The following is a 20081-nucleotide window of genomic DNA, read 5'->3' as shown; positions in this document are numbered from 1 at the left end:
TTTATATGTTTATAAAGTATGCAATGGGCTTCCCAGGTGGCTCAGTGGTAAAGAATCTGCCTGGCAGTGCAGAAGACACAGGAGATGCGGGGTCAGCCCCTGGGTTGGGGAGATCCCCTGGAGGAGGAAATGGCAATCCACCCCAATATCCTTGTCTGAAAAATCCCATGGACAGAGGAGCCTGGTGGGCTATAGTCCTTGGAGTCACAGAGAGTCGGACACGACTGAGGGCTGAACATGCACAGAGTGTACAGCACATACGTACTTTTATCACAAAACACAAGGAGGTGGATATCACTTTTGTTTCCCTTTTAAAAGGTGATAAAATAAATGAATAAATAAATAAATAAATAAAAGGTGATTAAATAAATAAATAAATAAATAAATAAAAGGTGATAAAATTGAGGCTTAGAATTATTTCACTGATTGGCAGAAATCACAGAGGTATTTGTCCTAAAAATTAAATACAGAAATATTAGACTGAAAATATGAAGCTTGCTTATAAAAAGAAATGACTCTCCCATCCCTTTCTTCAATACTACTCAAAGCAGTATTGAGTAGTTTACTTATTCTAATATACTCTGCTATACATTAACCTCTTACTTTGGCTACTCTGTCAAATATTGTGAAATTAGGCAACTTTTCTAAGATAAGTCAACTCGTCTAAGAAGTGGTTAGTATAAACTCATAGAAGCAATCACATGTATACATCTTTAGAGTATAGATTTTCTCTGGAAGCATTAGGATTTAGATTAAAAATAAATATTAATAGCTTAACATTGTAATATGCCTATATTCACACTTTCACCATGAGATAGGCAGTGTAGCAGATTAAGAAATACAAAGAGTAGAGTAGTATTCTCTATTTCCTCCTTTCATCCGTTGCTTTAATATGTTTTACATCCAATCTTATAGGAAAACATTTCTCATTCATGCCAGTTATTTTGCACTCATCATATTGCATTGTAGGCCCACATTTTTATAAGTCTAGCTTTCAAAACCAGAATGTAAGTTACTTTAGGATACGGATTATGTTCTATAATATAAAATTCTCTCTTGACTCCACCCCTTTGTTTTGCACAGTGTCTGACCCAAGTCAGGTGAGTTCCTGGCTTTGCTCTATTTCTCTCCATATTTAAAGTCACCTGCAAAATTAGCTCTACTGTATTACCAGGGCTAATCTTACTGAGGCAAGAATCAACTAAAGTCTTTCCAAATCAATATTTTGGGGTTCATATTCAAGCATTTCCAACCTTGGTGAGATACTCTAAGTTTGATAACTGGCCTCCCACCCCTCAGTCTTGACCTCCAAAGTGCTCTTGTGTGCAAAACCTATCTTCTATTCTATTGCTGTTCTCCAACAGTGGAAACAGTGTCAGACTTTATTTTGGGGGCTCCAAAATCACTGCAGATGGTGACTGCAGCCAAGACATTAAAAGACGCTTACTGCTTGGAAGAAAAGTTATGATCAACCTAGACAGCATATTCAAAAGCAGAGACATTACTTTGCTGACTAAGGTCCGTCTAGTCAAGGCTATGGTTTTTCCAGTGGTCATGTATGGATGTGAGAGTTGGACTGTGAAGAAGGCTGAGCGCCAAAGAATTGACGCTTTTGAACTGTGGTGTTGGAGAAGACTCTTGAGAGTCCCTTGGCCTGCAAGGAGATCCAACCAGTCCATTCTAAAGGAGATCAGCCCTGGGATTTCTTTGGAAGGAATGATGCTGAAACTGAATCTCCAGTACTTTGGCCACCTCATGCAAAGAGTTGACTCATTGGAAAAGACTTTGATGCTGGGAGGGATTGGGGAAGGGAAGAGAAGGGGATGACAGAGGATGAGATGGCTGGATGGCATCACGGACTCAATGGACGTGAGTCTGAGTGAACTCTGGGAGTTGGTGATGGACAGGGAGGCCTGGTGTGCTGCAATTCATGGGGTCGCAAAGAGTCAGACACGACTGAGCGACTGAACTGAACCGAACTGAACTATTCCTAATCAGAAAGCTTTCCATAATACCTCAGTCACTCCCAGGAAAGGCAGGAAAGGCAAGTTGAGATGGGTTTTCTCCCTCAGGAGAAATCTGGATTGTAAATTATACCTCAGAGAAGTTCTGACCTGAGGCTTGGGAGCTGGGTTTTCATACGCCATCATCTGACAGCCATTGGTTGAGAACTGCTTCACCGCAGCCATGGTAGCCCAAGAGCCATCCTCCAGAGAAAGTTAGGTTCTGTGAAGTAGAGGTGAAAAAACACTGGAGCATAGAGATAGTCAAAGTGATCCAAGGGGTACTTCCAATGTCTGCCACAACTCTAGCCATCAGAAGTAGCTCACCAGACAGAAGTGCAGAAAGCTGACTGCCCCACAGCCTGTGGCAGTGGCTGGGATCATCATAACACCCACCTGCAATGGATGCAGCTAAAGTCACAGGAGAAGAAAGCCAGGTGACATGAACACTGAGCCATCTGTCCCATGCGGGAACATCAGGAAAGATGCCAGAGCTGCAGCAATTGGAGAGTTCTGATGAGATAGAGAGCAGCAGAGATGATAATGGCCATTGTCAAACGACAGAGGAAGACCTCACTGTAAATATTTCTGAATAGGCATGAACCACTGTGGCACCTCCGAAGAACCAGGACTTTGGGCTAGTACTCCTGCAGTTCTTTGGAGGCTTCCCTGGTGGCTCAGTTCATAAACAATCTACTGCAATGCAGGAGACACGAGTTCGTCCCTGGGTTGGAAAGATCCCCTAGAGAAGGAAATGGAAAACTACTCCAGTAATCATGCCTGGGAAATCCCATGGACAGAGGAGCTTGCCGGGCTACAGTCCTTGGGGTCACAAGAGTTGGACATGACTAAACCACCACTACCACAGAGTACGATATTATTGTAGGTTGGTGTGACTTGAGGAAACACAAATGACAAGCTTTTTTCTGTGCTATACTGTTATTCTGCTATTACTGAGTCCAAATAAGGGTTAAAAATATTACCAGACATTAAGGGAAAAAAAATCAAACATGTTGGACCTATGCTTTTACTTGCTAATAGCAAATCTATTCATTGTGTTGCTTCATTCTCCAGGTCAAGAGTCTGACTTAATTTTTACTCATGCCCCATAATTTAAACTTGCCAAATCGGAGAAATTTTTTAAGTGAGAAATTAGTCTAATGTTCTTTATTCATGTTGTTTTCAAAATCATGCAAGAAATCAGACTTATTCATTTGATCCATAAGTACTGTTTGAATTATCTACCATATTAAGTGGATTAAAAAAATAAAAAAGAAACAGTCCTGTGTTGGAAAAAAAAAAAAAGGCATGGGAATGATGAACACTAGATTCAGGTTAGTGCTTACCCATGGGAAGAAGAAATAGAATGGGATCTAGAAGGGGTAAAATCTGTTTGTTTGTTTGTTTTTTCATATATCTGACATCTTAACAATAATTAAGTAAATGTAAATAAATAAAAGCTTTAGTATTTTCTAAATACTAAAGTGGACTTCCCTGATGCCTCAGACTGGAAAGAATCTGCCTGCAAAGCAGGAGACCTGGGTTCAATACCTGGGTTGGGAAGATCCCTTGGAGTAGGAAATGCCAACCCACTCCACTATTCTTGCCTGGAGAGTCCCATGGACAGAGGAGCCTGGGGGGCTTGAGTCCATGAGGTCACAAACAGTCAGACAACACTGACGCTTCCCCTTTCAAATATTAAAGTAACCAACAGTTCAGACAACTAAACTACAAGTAACCAATAGTTTAGACAACTGTTTGACTTAGAAAGTAATTACTTTGAAAATATACATGATTTCTAACATTTTTCTACTGCCATAAAGGATATTATTTAAGACTAGTTGTGTTGATCATGAGAGACTAAGAACCAAATAACACTAACACTGGCAGTTTTTCTCAGAAGTGAGGTAAGCCGTATTTTTAAACTATGGATATTAGTTTTTCAGTGCAGACATTAACGAAGAATACTGGTGAGTAGCCATTCCCTTTTCCAGGGGAAATTCCTGATCCAGGGATAAAACTCAGGTCTCTTGCATTGCTGGCAGATTCTTTACCATCTGAGCCACCAGGGGAGCCCCATTGTGGTGTTACATGAGTCTGTATCTGGTGCAAGTATTTAGCAGTTCAAAATGAATACTTTCTTCCACGGCTTAACTGCATATCAATAACCTCAGATATGCAGATGACACCACCCTTATGGCAGAAAGTGAAGAGGAACTAAAAAGCCTCTTGATGAAAGTGAAAGAGGAGACTGAAAAAGTTGGCTTAAAGCTCAACACTCAGAAAACGAAGATCATGGCATCTGGTCCCATCACTTGTTGGGAAATAGATGGGGGAACAGTGGAAACAGTGTCAGACTTTATTTTGGGGGGCTCCAAAATCACTGCAGATGGTGATTGCAGCCATGAAATTAAAAGACACTTACTCCTTGGAAGGAAAGTTATGACCAACCTAGACAGCATATTCAAAAGCAGAGACATTACTTTGCCAGCAAAGGTCCGTCTAGTCAAGGCTATGGTTTTTCCTGTGGTCATGTATGGATGTGAGAGTTGGACTGTGAAGAAAGCTGAGCGCCAAAGAATTGATGCTTTTGAACTGTGGTGTTGGAGAAGACTCTTGAGAGTCCCTTGGACTGCAAGGAGATCCAACCAGTCCATTCTAAAGGAGATCAGCCCTGGGATTTCTTTGGAAGGAATGATGCAAAAGCTGAAGCTCCAGTACTTTGGCCACCTGATATGCGAAGAGTTGACTCATTGGAAAAGACTGATGCTGGGAGGGATTGGGGGAAAGAGGAGAAGGGGACGACAGAGGATGAGATGGCTGGATGGCATCACCGACTCGATGGACATGAGTCTGAGTGAACTCCGGGAGTTGGTGATGGACAGGGAGGCCTGGCGTGCTGCGATTCATGGGGTCGCAAAGAGTCGGACATGACTGAGCGACTGAACTGAACTGAACTGATAAATTTTATAATTACTTTTAATTGTATCAAGTGGGTGATAATAGGAGGTTTTTGAAAGGATTATCAGAAACTATACATAACTGCTGGTTGTGTCACTATAGGGAAGTGCATTTAAAGTATCACTGAGGTTACAATTATCAACATGTGTGTGTGTGTGCTAAGTCACTTCAGTCATGTCTGACTCTTTGTGAACCTGTTGACTATAGCCCACCAGGCTCCTCTGTCCATAGGATTCTCCAGCCAAGAACACTGGAGTGGATTGCCATGCCCTCCTCCAGGGTGATTACAAACATAGTCTGACTCAAATTATTACAAAACAGTACCAGATTTGGGAGAGGTTTCCAGAAGAAAAGAGCAGCCAATTAGTCAAGCAACACACTTACTGAGTACCTGACAAATTATTGATGTTAAGTGTTGCTGAATGAACAGAAACCAAAAAAAAAGGAAGAAGAATAAAACAGAAATACTGTTGATGAAGCAGGTTGTGGTGAATACCAGGGTGGTAGAGTAATCAACCTTCGGTAAGTTTTATTTGATGGAGAGTGCCTCAGCTTTAGAGAGGGAGAAGGATCTCAAGGTGGAAAGAACGTGGGAGACATACTATGATGTTAGAATCTAATCTCAATTTAGTCACTTAGGTGCAACCTTGGGCAAGTATTTTTTCTGTTTTTTTCTCCTGTAAAATGGAGTGTAATGCTGATACATGCCTTCCTTCAGGGGGCTGCAGTGAGAAATGGTGAAGAAATTATTTGTAAATTGTAAGAAGTAAACATATTCTTTATTTACATCCAGTAAGTCCTTGATCAAACTGTGTGGTATATCCTTTACCATGTCTTCTCTTCACCATTTACCCTCAACAGGGCACCTGCTCTTCCCTGCATGTGTCAGCAAGGTTTCCCTTCCTGTTCTCTCCCCAAATGAACTATGAGCTTTTTAGTAGCATACCTTCTGTTTGCTTTCCATCCGCAAGAAACGATGACTGGCACACCATGACCATTCAGTAAATTGTGTGTGCATGCATGCTCAGTTGCTTCGGTCATGTCTGACTTTTTGCGACCCTATGGACTGTAGCCCACCAGGCTCCTCAGTCCATGGGATTCTCCAGGCAAGATTACTGGAGTGGATTGTCACGCCCTCCTCCAGGGAATCTTCCCCACCCAGGGGTCGAACCGACGTCTTCTACGACTCCTGCATTGCAGGCAGATTCTTTACCTGCTGAGCCACCAGGGAAGCCCCCAGTAAATTACTTAACAATTAAGTTTTACATAGGAAAAATTATTTTAGCTCTTTAAGGTATTCTCACGTGTCATTCATCTTGCTAGACGTAGTGATGATGTCACTTCAAAAGTTGCCAAGTGTCTCATTTTCTACTCAATAATGTCTTTTTTAAAATATGCTTTTAAAAATTGAAGAATAGTTGATTTACTACGTTGCGTTAGTTTCTGGTGTATTGTGAAGTGATTCAGTTACACACACAGACACACACACACATATATGTGTCTGTGTATATATATATATATATATATTCTTTTCCATTATGGTTTATTATAGGATATTGAATATAGTTCCTGTGCTATTTAGTAAGACCTTTTTGCTTATTCATTTTATATAAAGTGGTTTGCATCTATCTACTAATCCCAAACTCCTAATTTATTCCTCCCCCACCACTTTCCCTTTCGTAACCATAAGTTTTTTGTTGTTGTTGTTGTTGAAGCATAGTTGATTTACAATATTGCATTAGTTTCAGGTATACTACTACTACTACTAAGTCGCTTCAGTTGCGTCCGACTCTGTGCGACCCCATAGACGGCAGCCGCAGCAAGGTTAATCGATCATGTATATATCCACTGTGTTGTGTTTTTTTAGATTCTTTTCTCATAGAGGCCATTACAGAGTACTGAGTAGAGTTCCCTGTGCTATACAGCAGCTATTATTAGTTATCTATTTTATATACGAAGTGAAGTGAAGTGAAGTCACTCAGTCGTGTCCGACTCTTTGCGACCCCGTGGACTGTAGCCCGCCAGGCTCCTCTGTCCATGGGATTCTCCAGGCAAGAATACTGGAGTGGGTTGCCATTTCCTTCTCCAGTTTTATATATAGTAGTGTGTATATGTCAATCCCAGTTGCCCAGTTTATCCCTTCCCCCCTTTTCCCCTGCTAACCATGTTTGTTCTCTGTCTGTGAGTTTGTTTCTGTTTTGTTAATAAGTTCATTTGTGTCATAGTTTAGATTCCACATACTGTTGTTGTTCAGTCATTCAGTCATGTCCGACTTTTTGTGACCCCATGGACTGTGGCACACTACACTTCCAAGTCCTTCACTATCTACCGGAGTTTGCTGAAACTCATATCCATTAAGTCAATGATGCCATCCAACCATTACATCCTCTAACACCCTCTTCTGCCCTCAGTCTTCCTCAGCACCAGAGTCTTTCCCATTGAGTCCAGTCTTCACATCAGGTGGCCAGAGTAATGGAGCTTCAACTTCAGTCAGTCCTTCCAAAGAATATTCGAGGATGATTTCCTTTAGGATTGACTGGTTTGATCTCCTTGCTGTCCAAGGGACTCTCAAGAGTCTTCTCCAGCACTACAGTTTGAAAGAATCAATTCCAGCCTTCTTTATGGTCCAACTCTTACATCCATACGTGACGAACAGAAAAACCACAGCTTTGACTCTACAGATCTTTGTCGACAAAGTGATGTCTCTGCTTTTTAATATGCTGTCTTAGGTTTGTCATAGCTTTTCTTTCACGGAGCAGGCGTCTTTTAACTTCATGACTGCAGTCACCATCCACAGTGATTTTGGAGCCCAAGAAAATAAAAGCTGTCACTGTTTCCATTTTTCTCCCCGTCTATTTGCCATGTAGTGATGGGACCAGATGCCATGATCTTAGTTTTTTGAATGTTGAGTTTTAAGCCAGCTTTCCACTTTCCTCTTTCACTTTTATCAAGAGGCTCTTTAGTTCCTCTTCGCTTTTTGCCATTAGGGTGTATCATCAGCACATCTGAGATTATTGATATTTCTCCTAGAAATCTTGATTCTAGCTTATAAATCATCCAGCCCAGCATTTCTCATGATATACTCTGCATATTAGTTAAATAAGCAGGGTGACAATATACAGCTTTGACATACTCCTTTCCCAATTTTGAACCAGTGTGTTGTTCCATGTCCAATTCTAACTGCTGCTACTTGATCTGCATACAGGTTTCTCAGGAGGCAGATCAGGTGGTCTGGTATTCCCATCTCTTTGAGAATTTTCCAGTTTGTTGTGATCCATACAGTCAAAGGCTTTAGCATAGTAAATGAAGCAAAAGTAAATGGTTTTCTGGAATTCTTTTGCTTTTTCTGTGATCAAATGGATGTTGGCAATTTGATCTCTGTTCTTCTCCTTTTCTAAATCCAGCTTGTACATCTGGAATTTCTCTGTTCACATACTGTTGAAGCCTAGCTTGAAGGATTTTGAGCATTACCTTGCTAGCATATGAAATGAGCTCAATTGTGCAATAGTTTGATCATTCTTTAGCATTGCTTTCCTTTGGGATTGGAGTGAAAACTGACCTTTTCCAGTCCTGTGGCCACTGCTGAGTTTCCCAAATTTGCTGACATGTTGAATGCAGTACTTTAACAGCATCATCTTTTAGGATTTGAAATAGCACAGCTGGAATTCCATTAGCTCCACTACCTTTGTTCATAGTAATACTTCCTAAGGCCCACTTGACTTCACACTCCAGAACGTCTGGCTCTAGGTGAGTGACCACACCACTGGGTTTATCTGGGTTATTAAGACCTTTTTGAACAGTTCTTCTGTGTATTCTTGCCATCTCTTGTTAACATCTTTTGCTTCTGTTAGGTCCATACCGTTTCTGTCCTTTATTGTGCCCATCTTTGCATGAAATGTTCCCTTGGCATCTCTAATTTCTTGAAGAGATCGCTAGTCTTTCCCATTCTATTTTTTCCCTCTATTTCTTTGCATTGTTCACTTAGGAAAGCTTTCTTATCTCTCCTTGCTATTACTGGGAATTCTGCATTCAGATGAATATATCTTTCCTTTCTCCTTTTTCTTTCTCTTCTCTTTTCTCAGCTATTTGTAAGGCCTCCTCAGACAACTATTTTGCCTTGTTCCATTTCTTTTCCTTGGGGATGGTTTTGGTCACCACCTCCTGTACAATGTTATGAACCTCCATCCAGAGTTCTTCAGACACTCTATCAGATCTGTATGATCATAAGGGATTTGATTTAGGTCATACCTGAATGGCCTACTGGTCTTCTGTACTTTCTTCAATGTAAGTCTGAATTTTGCAATAAGGAGCTCATGATCTGGGCCACAGTTAGCTCCAGGTCTTGTTTTTTTCTGACTGTATAGAGCTTCTCCATCTTCAGCTACAAAGAATATAATCCATCTGATTTCAGTATTGACCGTCTTGTGATGTCCATGTGTACAGTTGTCTCATGTGTTGTTGGAAGTGGGTTTTTGCTATGACCAGTGAGTTCTTTTGGCAAAACTCCGTTAGTCTTTGCCCTGCTTCCTTTTGTACTCCAAGGCCAAACTTGCCTGTTACTCCAGGTATCTCTTGACTTCTTACTTTTGCATTCCAGATTCCACATATGATTGAAATTATATGGTATTTGTCTTTCTCTTTCTGACTTCCTTTACTTGGTATGATAATCTCTGCTGCTGCTGCTGCTGCTGCTAAGTTGCTTCAGTCGTGTCCGACTCTGTGTGACCCCACAGACGGCAGCCAACCAGGTTCCCCCGTCCCTGGGACTTTCCAGGCAAGAACACTGGAGTGGATTGCCATTTCCTTCTCCAGTGCGTGAAAGTGAAAAGTGAAAGTGAATTCGTTCAGTGGTGTCCGACTCTTCGTGACCCCATGGACTGCAGCCCACCAGGCTCCTCCAATCCATGGGAGTTTCCATTCAAGAGTGGGGTGCCATTGCTTTCTCCAATGATAATCTCTAGGTCCATCTATGTTGCCACAGATGGCACTATTTCATTCTCTTTTATGTTTGCATAATATTCCATTGTATACATGTACCACATCTGGTTTATCCATTTATATGTCAATGGACATAGTTTGCTTCCATATCTTGGCTATTGTAAGTAATTATGCTATGAACATTGGAGTACATGCATCTTTTTGAATTAGAGGTTTCTCTGAATATATGCCCACAAGTGGTATTGCTGGGTCATATGGCAACTCTATTTTTAATTTTTTGAGGGACTTCAATACTGTTTTCCATAGTTGCTGCACCAATTTCCATTCCCTTTAACAGTGTAGGGAGTTCCCTGTTCCCCACATCCTCTCTAGCATTTGTTGTTTGTAGACTTTCAAGTGATGGCCATTCTGACCAGTGTGAGTTATACCTCACTGTAGTTTTGATTTGCATTTCTCTAATAATTAGTGATGTTGAGCATCTTTTTATGTACCTATTGGCCATGTGCATGTCTTCATTGTGGAAATGACATACATTTCATTTTTTGATTGGATTGTTTGGTTTCTTGTTATTGAGTTGTATGCCCTGTTTGTATATTATATTTTGGAAATTAAGCCCTTGTCAGTTGCATAATTTGCAAATATTTTCTCCCAGTCTGTATCGAATATACTTTTTTATTGAGATATAATTGACATATAACATTGTGTTAGTTTTAGGTGTACAACATAATGATTAAAGTATTAATTCCTATCTAAACTCTAAGGTATTGCTACTCAATCTGTGGTCTCCAGATGGGTAGCATTGACATTACCTGGGAGCTTGTTAGGAATACAGAGCCTGCAGCCCTATGCCAGACCTACTGAATCAGCAACTGCACTTTATAAAATTCCTAGCCAGTTTAAATACACAGCTTTGACTATATCTTCATCGCTTTCCAAACTTGAATATTCAGAAGTAGATAATAAATTGACAGACATCCAATAAAATTTGAAAACATAAGTTATTTTTTGATGTTGCTCAAATGTTTCATGGGAGAATACTTAAATTATATGTAATATTATAAATTATATTCCTCGTTTATCCGAAATTCAATTTTTTACTGGGCTTTCCCGTATTTAATCAGACATTCCCTATTCAGAAGGGTAGGATCTATGTTTAACATAACTGTGTATTACGTTCGTTTAACGAAGAAGCAACAAATTTCTTCAGAACTGAGGTTTCTTTGGGTTTTGCTAAACATTGTACATCTCCAGAGACCACAGTACCCGCCATCCACCCCGCACCCCCGCCCCAATGAGCGCGCGTGCGCTCACACACACACACACACACACACACACACACACACAATAAAGGACCAACAGTTATTTCTTTAATGAATATATCTGAACATCTTCCAATTATATACTGGGTTGTAAGCGCATATTTTAACTAACGTCGAATATTTTTTTCGTCACTAAAAAAAAAAGTGTTTAAAAGCTATTTGTGCACTTGTTCACATTTTAGCTGGCAGAGTTCAGGACTTGATGAGAACATAATCAAGGGCTCAAAATGTACTCGTCGCAGACTGAGTCCATATGGTCCAACAGCGGGGAAAGAATTCTAAGCTCAGGACGCTGACAAGCCCGTAGCAGACGGCGGTAGGCAACGCCCCCCCATTCCCCGGGCGCGGAGACACCCGCGCACGCGCACAGCCGTCCTTCGGGCCCGTGGGCCGGGTGGAGGGAGGCGGGGCTCCCAGGGCGCGTGCGCGGGCGGCCTGGGCTGCGAGCCCCTCCCTTGGCGGGGGCGCGCAGCGAGGAGGACCGCACGGAAAGGGGGAAGTCAGGTGCCCGCTACCGCCGCCGCCGCTACCGCGGTTTGTCGCCAGAAGAAAAATGGCGGATCTGGAGGAGCAGTTGTCTGATGAAGAGAAGGTAAGAGCCTCGGAGGCGGCGGAGCTAGTCGTTCGGGGAGCCAGTAGAGCCCCGCTGTATCGGCCCGGAGTCTGGTCGCCGGAGGAGGGCATTGGCCGGTGCCCTCGGCTGCCCTTCCTTCCCTTCTCCTCGCGGCGCCCGAGTGCCTGCCCCTGTCAGTCACCCGAGGCCGCGCGGGGGCAGGTCTCCGCCGGGCCTGCTCGCTCCGCTCCTTGTAGGGTGTGTGCTCCGAAAATAGGAAGCGCGAGCTGGGCGGCGGCGCTTGGCGCGACGGGCGGGGGCGGGGGCGGGGGGCGCGGAGGGCGGAGGCCGCCGGGGACCCTCTCCTGGCGCCTCGGCCGCGGGGCCCTGTGTCCGGGTCGGGAACTGCAGAAGGGTCTGGGTCCCGGCCTCGAAGCGGCCCAAGGACAGGACGCAGCCCGAAGGCCTGGCCGGGGTGAGGACTAAGGGGGAAAAATCGCTTAGGAAGCAGACCTTGACTTCTCTCTTCTACTCCCTCCTCCTACTAGCAAAATGCTTCCTTTTCTAGGTTCTCTGGTTCTTTTTTTTCCCCTTTACCCGTGGAAGTCTTTTTTTTTTTTTTTTTTTTCTTTTTCGTCTTTAGGTGTAGGCTCTGCAGTTCCCATGTTCCCCTGGAGGCAATGAAGTTGCTCACAAAAAGACATCCCCCCTCCCCCAGTTGTTTGCTACCCCTGTTGGCAGCAGCCCTCCTGGGGGCCGATTTGGTGGCGCCCCATTGTACTGCTAGACTTCTTCGGAAAACGGGAGATTGTGCAACTCCTTTTACTGTATCTTAGATGCTGTGACAGCATTGGAACCAGATGAACTACTTTAAGTTCTCAGGCATTTGAGGAAATCTGATCATTGAACTGGTTCTCTGGCGGTTTCATTTGGCCCCTGTGAGGTCCCACTCCCCAGTCTGTGTTTTGAGGGACAGGAGTACCCTACTAATTTTGAGTATTTCCTGGGAAGATCCTTAATCTTTCCCAAACTCAGAAGTAACTGACATAACTTTGAATAAGATAGTTACAGTTTTCGAAGTGTCCACTCTTAATTTAGTAAGGCTCATTTTCTTAAGCTTCAAAGCAGTACTGTCATATATGAAACACACACATACTGGTGTTTAAGAAATCTTGTTGTAAGCCTAAGGATATTTTCGGTTGGAACGTTCTCCAAGTGTTTTTATATCCTGTGTTCTTGTACCGAAATGTCATGTTCTGTTGTAAACGTGCAGCAGTCAGCCTCATCATTAGTTTCGGAAAAAAAGTTGTTTTTTTCAATAACCTCTGTGCTGTTTGGTGAAAGTGATAATAAAACTACAAAGTGGGGCAACAAGGTTCTCCATAATTCACAGGCCTGTTAGGCAGATCCTTATGTATATAAAAGTTGCTGCGCACTATTCACATGTATGATATTGGTAAATAACCATAAATTGGTAACTGAAAATGTAAAGCAGGTGTGCATAACATTAAGTAGTGGTAAAAAGTTTTTTGCAAAGGGATTGTCATGTTTTTCGTTCTGCTGTTGGTAAGTGGTGATTAGTAGCTCAATTGACTAGAAATCTAGCAGAGGAGAGGAGTACTCAGTGTGGGAGTTAATACAGACCTGCCATGTGTTGTAAACGCCTAAAATAGCGAAGTTTTTGTCAAAATGAGATGTCACGATTTCTTCTTATCTGGCGCTAAACTCCATAAAGTTGCAGGAATGAGGTGGGGGGTCTTATTCTTTATGCATGCCCAACACCATGTTTTAAGAGTAAATGAATGAAAACTCATTTGAAGGAATTTCATGGGTTTGTTTTTACTTAGAATTTTGTAAGACTATTCTGAAAATATTTTACCTATAAATTTCTGATTACTTTTTTTCGTGATTTAAGAAAAATATTAATTGTGGGATTAAATTCAAGTAACTGGTTAAGTGAAATTCTAATAGTCTTGTTACTTTATTTGTTTAAATGTTCTTTTTAATCTGTTGGAGAAGGACCCATCACATAGAATCGGAAATAGATTTAAGGTGATTTTTTAAAACTAATATTTGAATCATTTTACTTTTTTGCCACCTTGTTTGTAATTTTCAAGAATAAGTTTTTAATACTTCAGTGCTCTTGGAATTTCCGTTACTGATTGCAGATATAAGGAGGGAAACTGTTAAGACATGCAGTACTATGCTTTGTATATGCCTAACTCAGAAAATACTTTTAATTTGTTGTAAGTTTGAACTAGGTTTTATTACTGCTGCTGCTGCTGCTGCTAAGTCACTTCAGTCGTGTGCGACCCCATAGACGGCAGCCCAACCAGGCTCCGCTGTCCCTGGGATTCTCCAGGCAAGAACACAGGAGTGGGTTGCCATTTCCTTCTCCAATGCATGAAAGTGAAAAGTGAAAGTGAAGTCTAGGTTTTATTACTACTATTTCACAAAATAATTAAAATAAGTTTTGAAAAGCTTTAAGTTATTCACAGAAGGACACTTAAGTAGGCAGTACAGATGTACTATTTAAACCTTAGTTTGTCTGAATCAAAAGTTGATACTCTTGTAACATTAGGCTTCCTTAACAATTGAGGATGGAATCTGGACTTATAAGTTTGTTTTTAGTTTGAGAGCTTAATTTGAAAAAGGAGAAACAGTAGTTCTGTTTGGTTTTAATAGAAATTGTAAATAACTAAATGTTAAATAGTGTTGGGTTTTAATTTTTGTTTTGATCATTTTAAAACAGAGTTTAGTTTTCTTTGACACATTTAAAAGTTTCATGCTGCTGGTATAGTTTCATATATACCTTGTGGTAGGAAGCATTTTAGAAATTAGTCTAGAATAATATCTTTGCTTTTTCAATCATGTACAGTTGTTTCTTGAGGATGCTGTGAAATTAATAACTTTTTCTCCTTTGGCCACTAGGTTAATAGGGAAGAAAATTATTTGAAGAAGCACAGTGAAGTTCTTTAAAGTTATTTGCTGTGGTGTGTCCTATAGACCTTTTTACATAGTTACAGAAGCCCTAGGCCAGAACAGTTCCATGTTTCCATTCCTTAGTCAGCTGCATTGTACAGAAAAGCATTCTTTGTGATTGAAATTATGTGAAATTGTGGTTGGTATAAGGGCTCAAATGAAAAGAACTACTTCCAAATTGCTCTCTAAATGAGAAATCCTGAAAGTCACTCCAGGCTTTGGAAAACGCCTTAGTTACTGACTTGAAAGGATCTACGGCCCCTAAACTCACCCACCCCAGTGAGTAGAGTGATCCACTCTCATAACTTCAGCTTTTGTAACTTTGTAGATGTGTCTCAGATACATAGCTCAGCCCTGCTTCTCTCCTTAGCATTGGTCATACTTTTTATCTGCTGGTCCTACTCACAGTAGAGATGCTCACAGTTAAGGAGATGCTCAGATGGAACCTGTCTAAAAATAAATTTATAAACTCCCCTCTCTCTCCCCTTACCCAAAGCAGGGCAGATAGATACCCATCTCCTCCTGCTCATTTTTCTCTTTATGACGGTTCTCATTATTCAAGTCCCAGGTTTTTAATTTCAGGTTTATTTTAACTTTTTTTCTCCTTGTGCTCTCTGAACCTAACACTCAGTTTCCAGACCTTGTTTTTTCCATCAGAATATGTTTTATTCTAATTATTTTTTGCTTGAAAAAATTAATTCACTTATATTAATATTTTACTTATAACCTCAGTTGACCAGACCATTAACAATTTATGAACTACTGTTGTTTAGTAACAAATTTTTATTGTATGAACAAAATGCAGATTGATTGTTCTGTGATTACACAGTTGAAGAAATAAATCTAAGGGAAGAAAAAGAGAAGAATGTCTCATGTCTGTTTTATTTGCCACTGCTGGACTTTTATTATAAACTCTCTCGACAGATCCCTCTATCTTCCTGCCATTTTTCTACTCCCCAGCTTTTAGTTGCTGGATTCCTCCATTGCTTTTATGAGGAGGCCCAACTCTTGAAGATGGTGTTCGTGCCCTTGTATTCCATTCTAACCTAAATAGTTCTGACATTTCCAATATATACTGTTATTTAATCATGCTGTGACTTCAAAGAGACCTGCATGCTAATCCGCATGTAGCACCTTGAGTTCATTGCTCAGTAGCCTCTGTTTACTCTAAAATGTGGGAATATATAATAGAAGGTTCATTCTCCATTAACTTCCTGTAAGTGTGACCGTTGCCTGGCATGTAGACACAATACATTTCAGTTCTTTTTCTCTGCTCCTGACTTACCTGCTTTGAGAATTGGTACTGCTCCCCAATTTCTCCCCTTTTTTGAAAAAATGAAAATATTACTCATCCTTCAAGATTTAGCTCAGCTCACTTGACTAGTTTTCTTTCTCCTGAAAGCTGTTTTCTCTTTCTTCTGAACCCTGTAACACGTCATTAGTGTTAAATAGAGTTTTGCATATTATTTGTTTACTTGGTTTTTTTCCCTTATATTCTATTGGAATTCCTTAGTGCAGAAATAATGCCATCTTTAGCATCTGTACAATATATGTGATGAGTACAGGGGTTCAATGAGTGAATGAAGAAAGGAGTCATGAATTCACAGAATTAAGGAAAAAAAACATGAAAAGTAGCAGCATATAAAGTCAGGTTTCAGAGGGAAAATCTAGTATGCCCACATTTTTCACTTCTAAATAATGTTATAGATTTTAAAGATTCAGATAGTTATATGAAATTCCTGGTGCTCTTTGAGGTGCAGGTGGTGATACTGGCTACAGTTCAAATCACTTACACATGCTAAATATGAACATGCAGTTTATATACTTCTCCCTCATGCACAATCCTAATCGACCATAATTTGGCTTCAGAAGTGTTGTTTGTATGTAAAAACAAGGTAAGCTGCCAGTATATCTCATCATGCTGGGCTCAGTCTCTCAGTCGTCTCTGACGCTTTGCGACCCCATAGACTGTAGCCCGCCAGGCTGCTCTGTCCGTGGGATTCTCCAGGCAAGAGTATTGGAGAGGGTTGCCATGCCTTCTCCAGGGGATCTTCCCACCCAGGGGTCCAACCTGCATCTCCTGTATTGCAAGTGAATTCTTTACTGCTGATCCACTGGGGAAGCCCCATATTTCGTCACAATTCATGTAAAGTCAATATTGTTGTTATTAACTAAAACAGTAAATCAACCAATAAGCTATTAATGTAGAAATTATACATTCTTAATTCCATTCTGTAGGTGAATGAATCCTGTTTTTGCACCAATAAAATGTAAAAATTCCTACAGCAAGCAGAAACTTGATAGTTGCTATAACATTCGTGGAGTTTTTCAGACTTTGCACACTAAAGCAAATTTGTAGTACTTTTCTGTACATTGAGGAATCATTCCTACATAAATGTAGAGGTAGGAGAGTCATATACATAGAGGGTAGTCATATAAGAGTAGTCATATACATAGAGCATTGCGTTTTATAAGGATTTTTGAAAAAAATGTAATGTTACTTATTTACTTTTGGCTGCACTGTGTGGCATACAGAATCTTAGATCCTCAACCAGGGATCGAATCCAAGCCCCTTGCAGTGGAAGCATGGGGTTTTAACATCTGGACCACCGGGGAAGTCCTGCGCATCGAGTTTTAGTGTCAGAACACAGTACATAAAAAGACTCGGAGACTACGGAGTAGATTTTAAGGTTGAAAAGTATGATGGGGAAACTTGACTTGTGCTTCCCTGTTCTGACCTAAAAGCTTAATTGCCTGAAGCAGTAATTTATTGCAAGAGAGTCATATATATCAAAGAAAATAGGGGTTTCATAGAACCACTTGTAGTTGTCAAAAAAAGAGTTTCATAAATTTTATTTTGAAGGATCTACTTTCTTTTAAGACACATGTTCTACTGTGAACCTATGGATGAGAACTTTTCTTGCTCGTTTTAGTTCACAGGTGTTGTACAATGTTCCTACTGAGAGTGAATGGAAATAATTTTTGTAAACTACCTACCTGGAGGTAGTTTCATTCATTTATCAAATATAGTAGTACCATTTTCATTGGTTTCACAACTCATCATTTTCCATATTTTAAAATCTCTGAAATCAAGCTGCATTGTACAATGCATGGCTTGTGAGACTGGTAGCATTTTTCCTTTTTTAGTGATCCATGAAATTATGCATCTTACATTGATTCTGAATCAATGAAGCAAGGATATAATGATATAAGAAACACACTGAAATCTAAACATGAAGGCGTTGGTCTCACTCATTCTTTGTATATCTAGTGTGGGTCAACGGCAGAAGAGCCGTGATCAGTGAAGTCATATAGTTTCAGGCTCTTGGAGAATTTCAGTCTAAATGTGGGTTTTCTGATATGATTCTTACACACAATGGAATATTATTTAGCCGTGAGAAAGGAGGATAGCCTACCATCTGTGACAACAGGGATGGACCTTGAGCATCTTGTGCTAAGTGAAATAAGTGTAGATAAAGACAAGTACTGTACATTATCACTTATATGTGGAATCTAAAAAAAGTCAAACCTGTTAAAACAGTAAAAGGTGGTTATCAGGGAATGTAGAGTGGGGGAGTAAGATAAGGGTACAAACTTACGAGTAGTAAATAAACCATAGTGAGTTGATCCTCAATATAATGAATATAGACAGTATTGTACTAAAATTACGTGACTGAATATTGCTTCAGTGGAAATCAAGGTACAGTATATAAATATATCCAAGTAACAGGCTGTACACCTTAAATCCACAAAACAGAGCATGTGAAATTTACCCTTCCCCTCAAAAAAAAGTCTTAGACGTTTTTTTTACCACGGTCCCCATAGCAGTGGGAAAGAAATGCAGTGAATACCATACTGGCTTTTAAAGGTCTCTTCCCCGACTCCTATCCCCCCTTCTCCTAAGAGACTCACTGCACTTCTGCTTAGATTTCCATTTTCTGAAGCAAGTTATATCTATAAACCTAATTTCAGAGGGAGCAGGGAAGAAGAGGAGAAATGCAGTGTTTGTGAATAAATGAAACCATAGATTAAGTCTTATATTCACTGAAGGCTGGTGATGTTGTTACCTGTTTGGTAGACACAATGTAAGAGTATAGATAGATTCAGAGGTGAATTGGACATAGATAACATTCATATTGCACAGAGTCAGAAAGCAGTACGTTCTTGGAAATTCAGAAGATGGAAAGGTTATCTCTGCCTTGGAGGATGGCAGGCATCAGTTAGTGTACAAGCTCATGCTAGAGAGCACAACATAGGAAGAAAAACGGAAAAAGTAGGAATGAGCAGGAAGTGTGACTTAAGTACATTTTTAAGTAAGAGATGAAAAGACAAACTGTGCTGTTAAACAGCACAGAGTTTCTCAGCCTCAGCACTATTCACTTTTGGGCCAGGTAACTCTTTGTTATGGGACTGTCCTGTGCATTTTAGGATGTTTGGGCATCCTTGGCCCATGTGGTCACAAATGTTTCCTTTAGTATGAAATCGCCCCTGGTTGAGAACCATGGGTCTAGAGAGATTGGAACTAGCTATTGAGACCAGTTGGGAAACTGACTTAAGTGTTAGGATGTGATTTAAAGTTGTTTTCACAAGTCACAGAGGGAAGAAAAGAAAATAATTGCTAACTTTTCAGGGTTGGGATCAACAAGACATGGTGAGTGTAGAGAAAGGGAAAAATCAATGATAACTGTGAACATTAAAATATGGTTGACTGAGAAGTGGAACCACCACTAACAGCTAAGGAAAACAGGAGAGAAGATGCACAGATTGGGGGAATAATAGTGAATTTTGTGTGGGTTTCTGCTGAGTTTGAGGTGCTAGCAGAATGTCTCTGTAAACACCTAGCAGATATGGAAATATAGAAGGAGTTTGGACAGGAGATCAAGCCCAGAGATTTTATGTAGATTTGGAGATCCTCACTGTGGGTTCAAGAGAGGTGAGAGTAATCCTTTTAGGAGAGCAAATTCAGACATAGCAGAGGAGAGGACAGAAAGCATGTACTTTTGGATACTTTGATGTTAAGTCATAAAGAGGAGAGAAACTAGAAGGTGAGGAGTGACCTTTGAAGTAGCACAGGGTAGGTGCTCATCTCACAGAACCTGAGGGGAATTTCTAGGAGCAGTGCAGTACTGCAAAGGGATTAAAAAGGAATACAGGATTGAGAAGAGCCTTTGGCTTTAAGAGAAAGGGATGAGACACAAACAATATCTATTATGTCCCAGTGTCTACTGTATTAATTACTCAATTAATTGTCAGAGCAACCTTGTTATTATCCCTATCTTGCATATGCTAAAGCTGGTGCAGATGAGGTGGACTGTTTTAAGTGGT

General features: G+C 40.6%; 1 protein-coding gene across 1 annotated transcript in view; it reads left to right on the top strand.

Annotated features, from left to right (window-relative positions):
• Positions 1 to 11687: 11687 nt before the first annotated feature.
• Positions 11688 to 20081, top strand: part of CAPZA2 (capping actin protein of muscle Z-line subunit alpha 2) — a 57321-nt gene continuing 48927 nt past the window's right edge. The window contains exon 1 of the mRNA XM_052638379.1: positions 11688 to 11813. Coding sequence (XP_052494339.1) covers positions 11775 to 11813 — 39 coding nt within the window. The 5' untranslated portion in view covers positions 11688 to 11774. The remainder of the gene's footprint in view (positions 11814 to 20081) is intronic.

The sequence above is a fragment of the Budorcas taxicolor genome, chromosome 4 (assembly GCF_023091745.1).
Source record: "Budorcas taxicolor isolate Tak-1 chromosome 4, Takin1.1, whole genome shotgun sequence".
Classification (NCBI taxonomy): domain Eukaryota; kingdom Metazoa; phylum Chordata; class Mammalia; order Artiodactyla; family Bovidae; genus Budorcas; species Budorcas taxicolor.
Note: the sequence above shows the minus strand (reverse complement) of the source record. Positions and strands in the feature narration are given on the sequence as shown.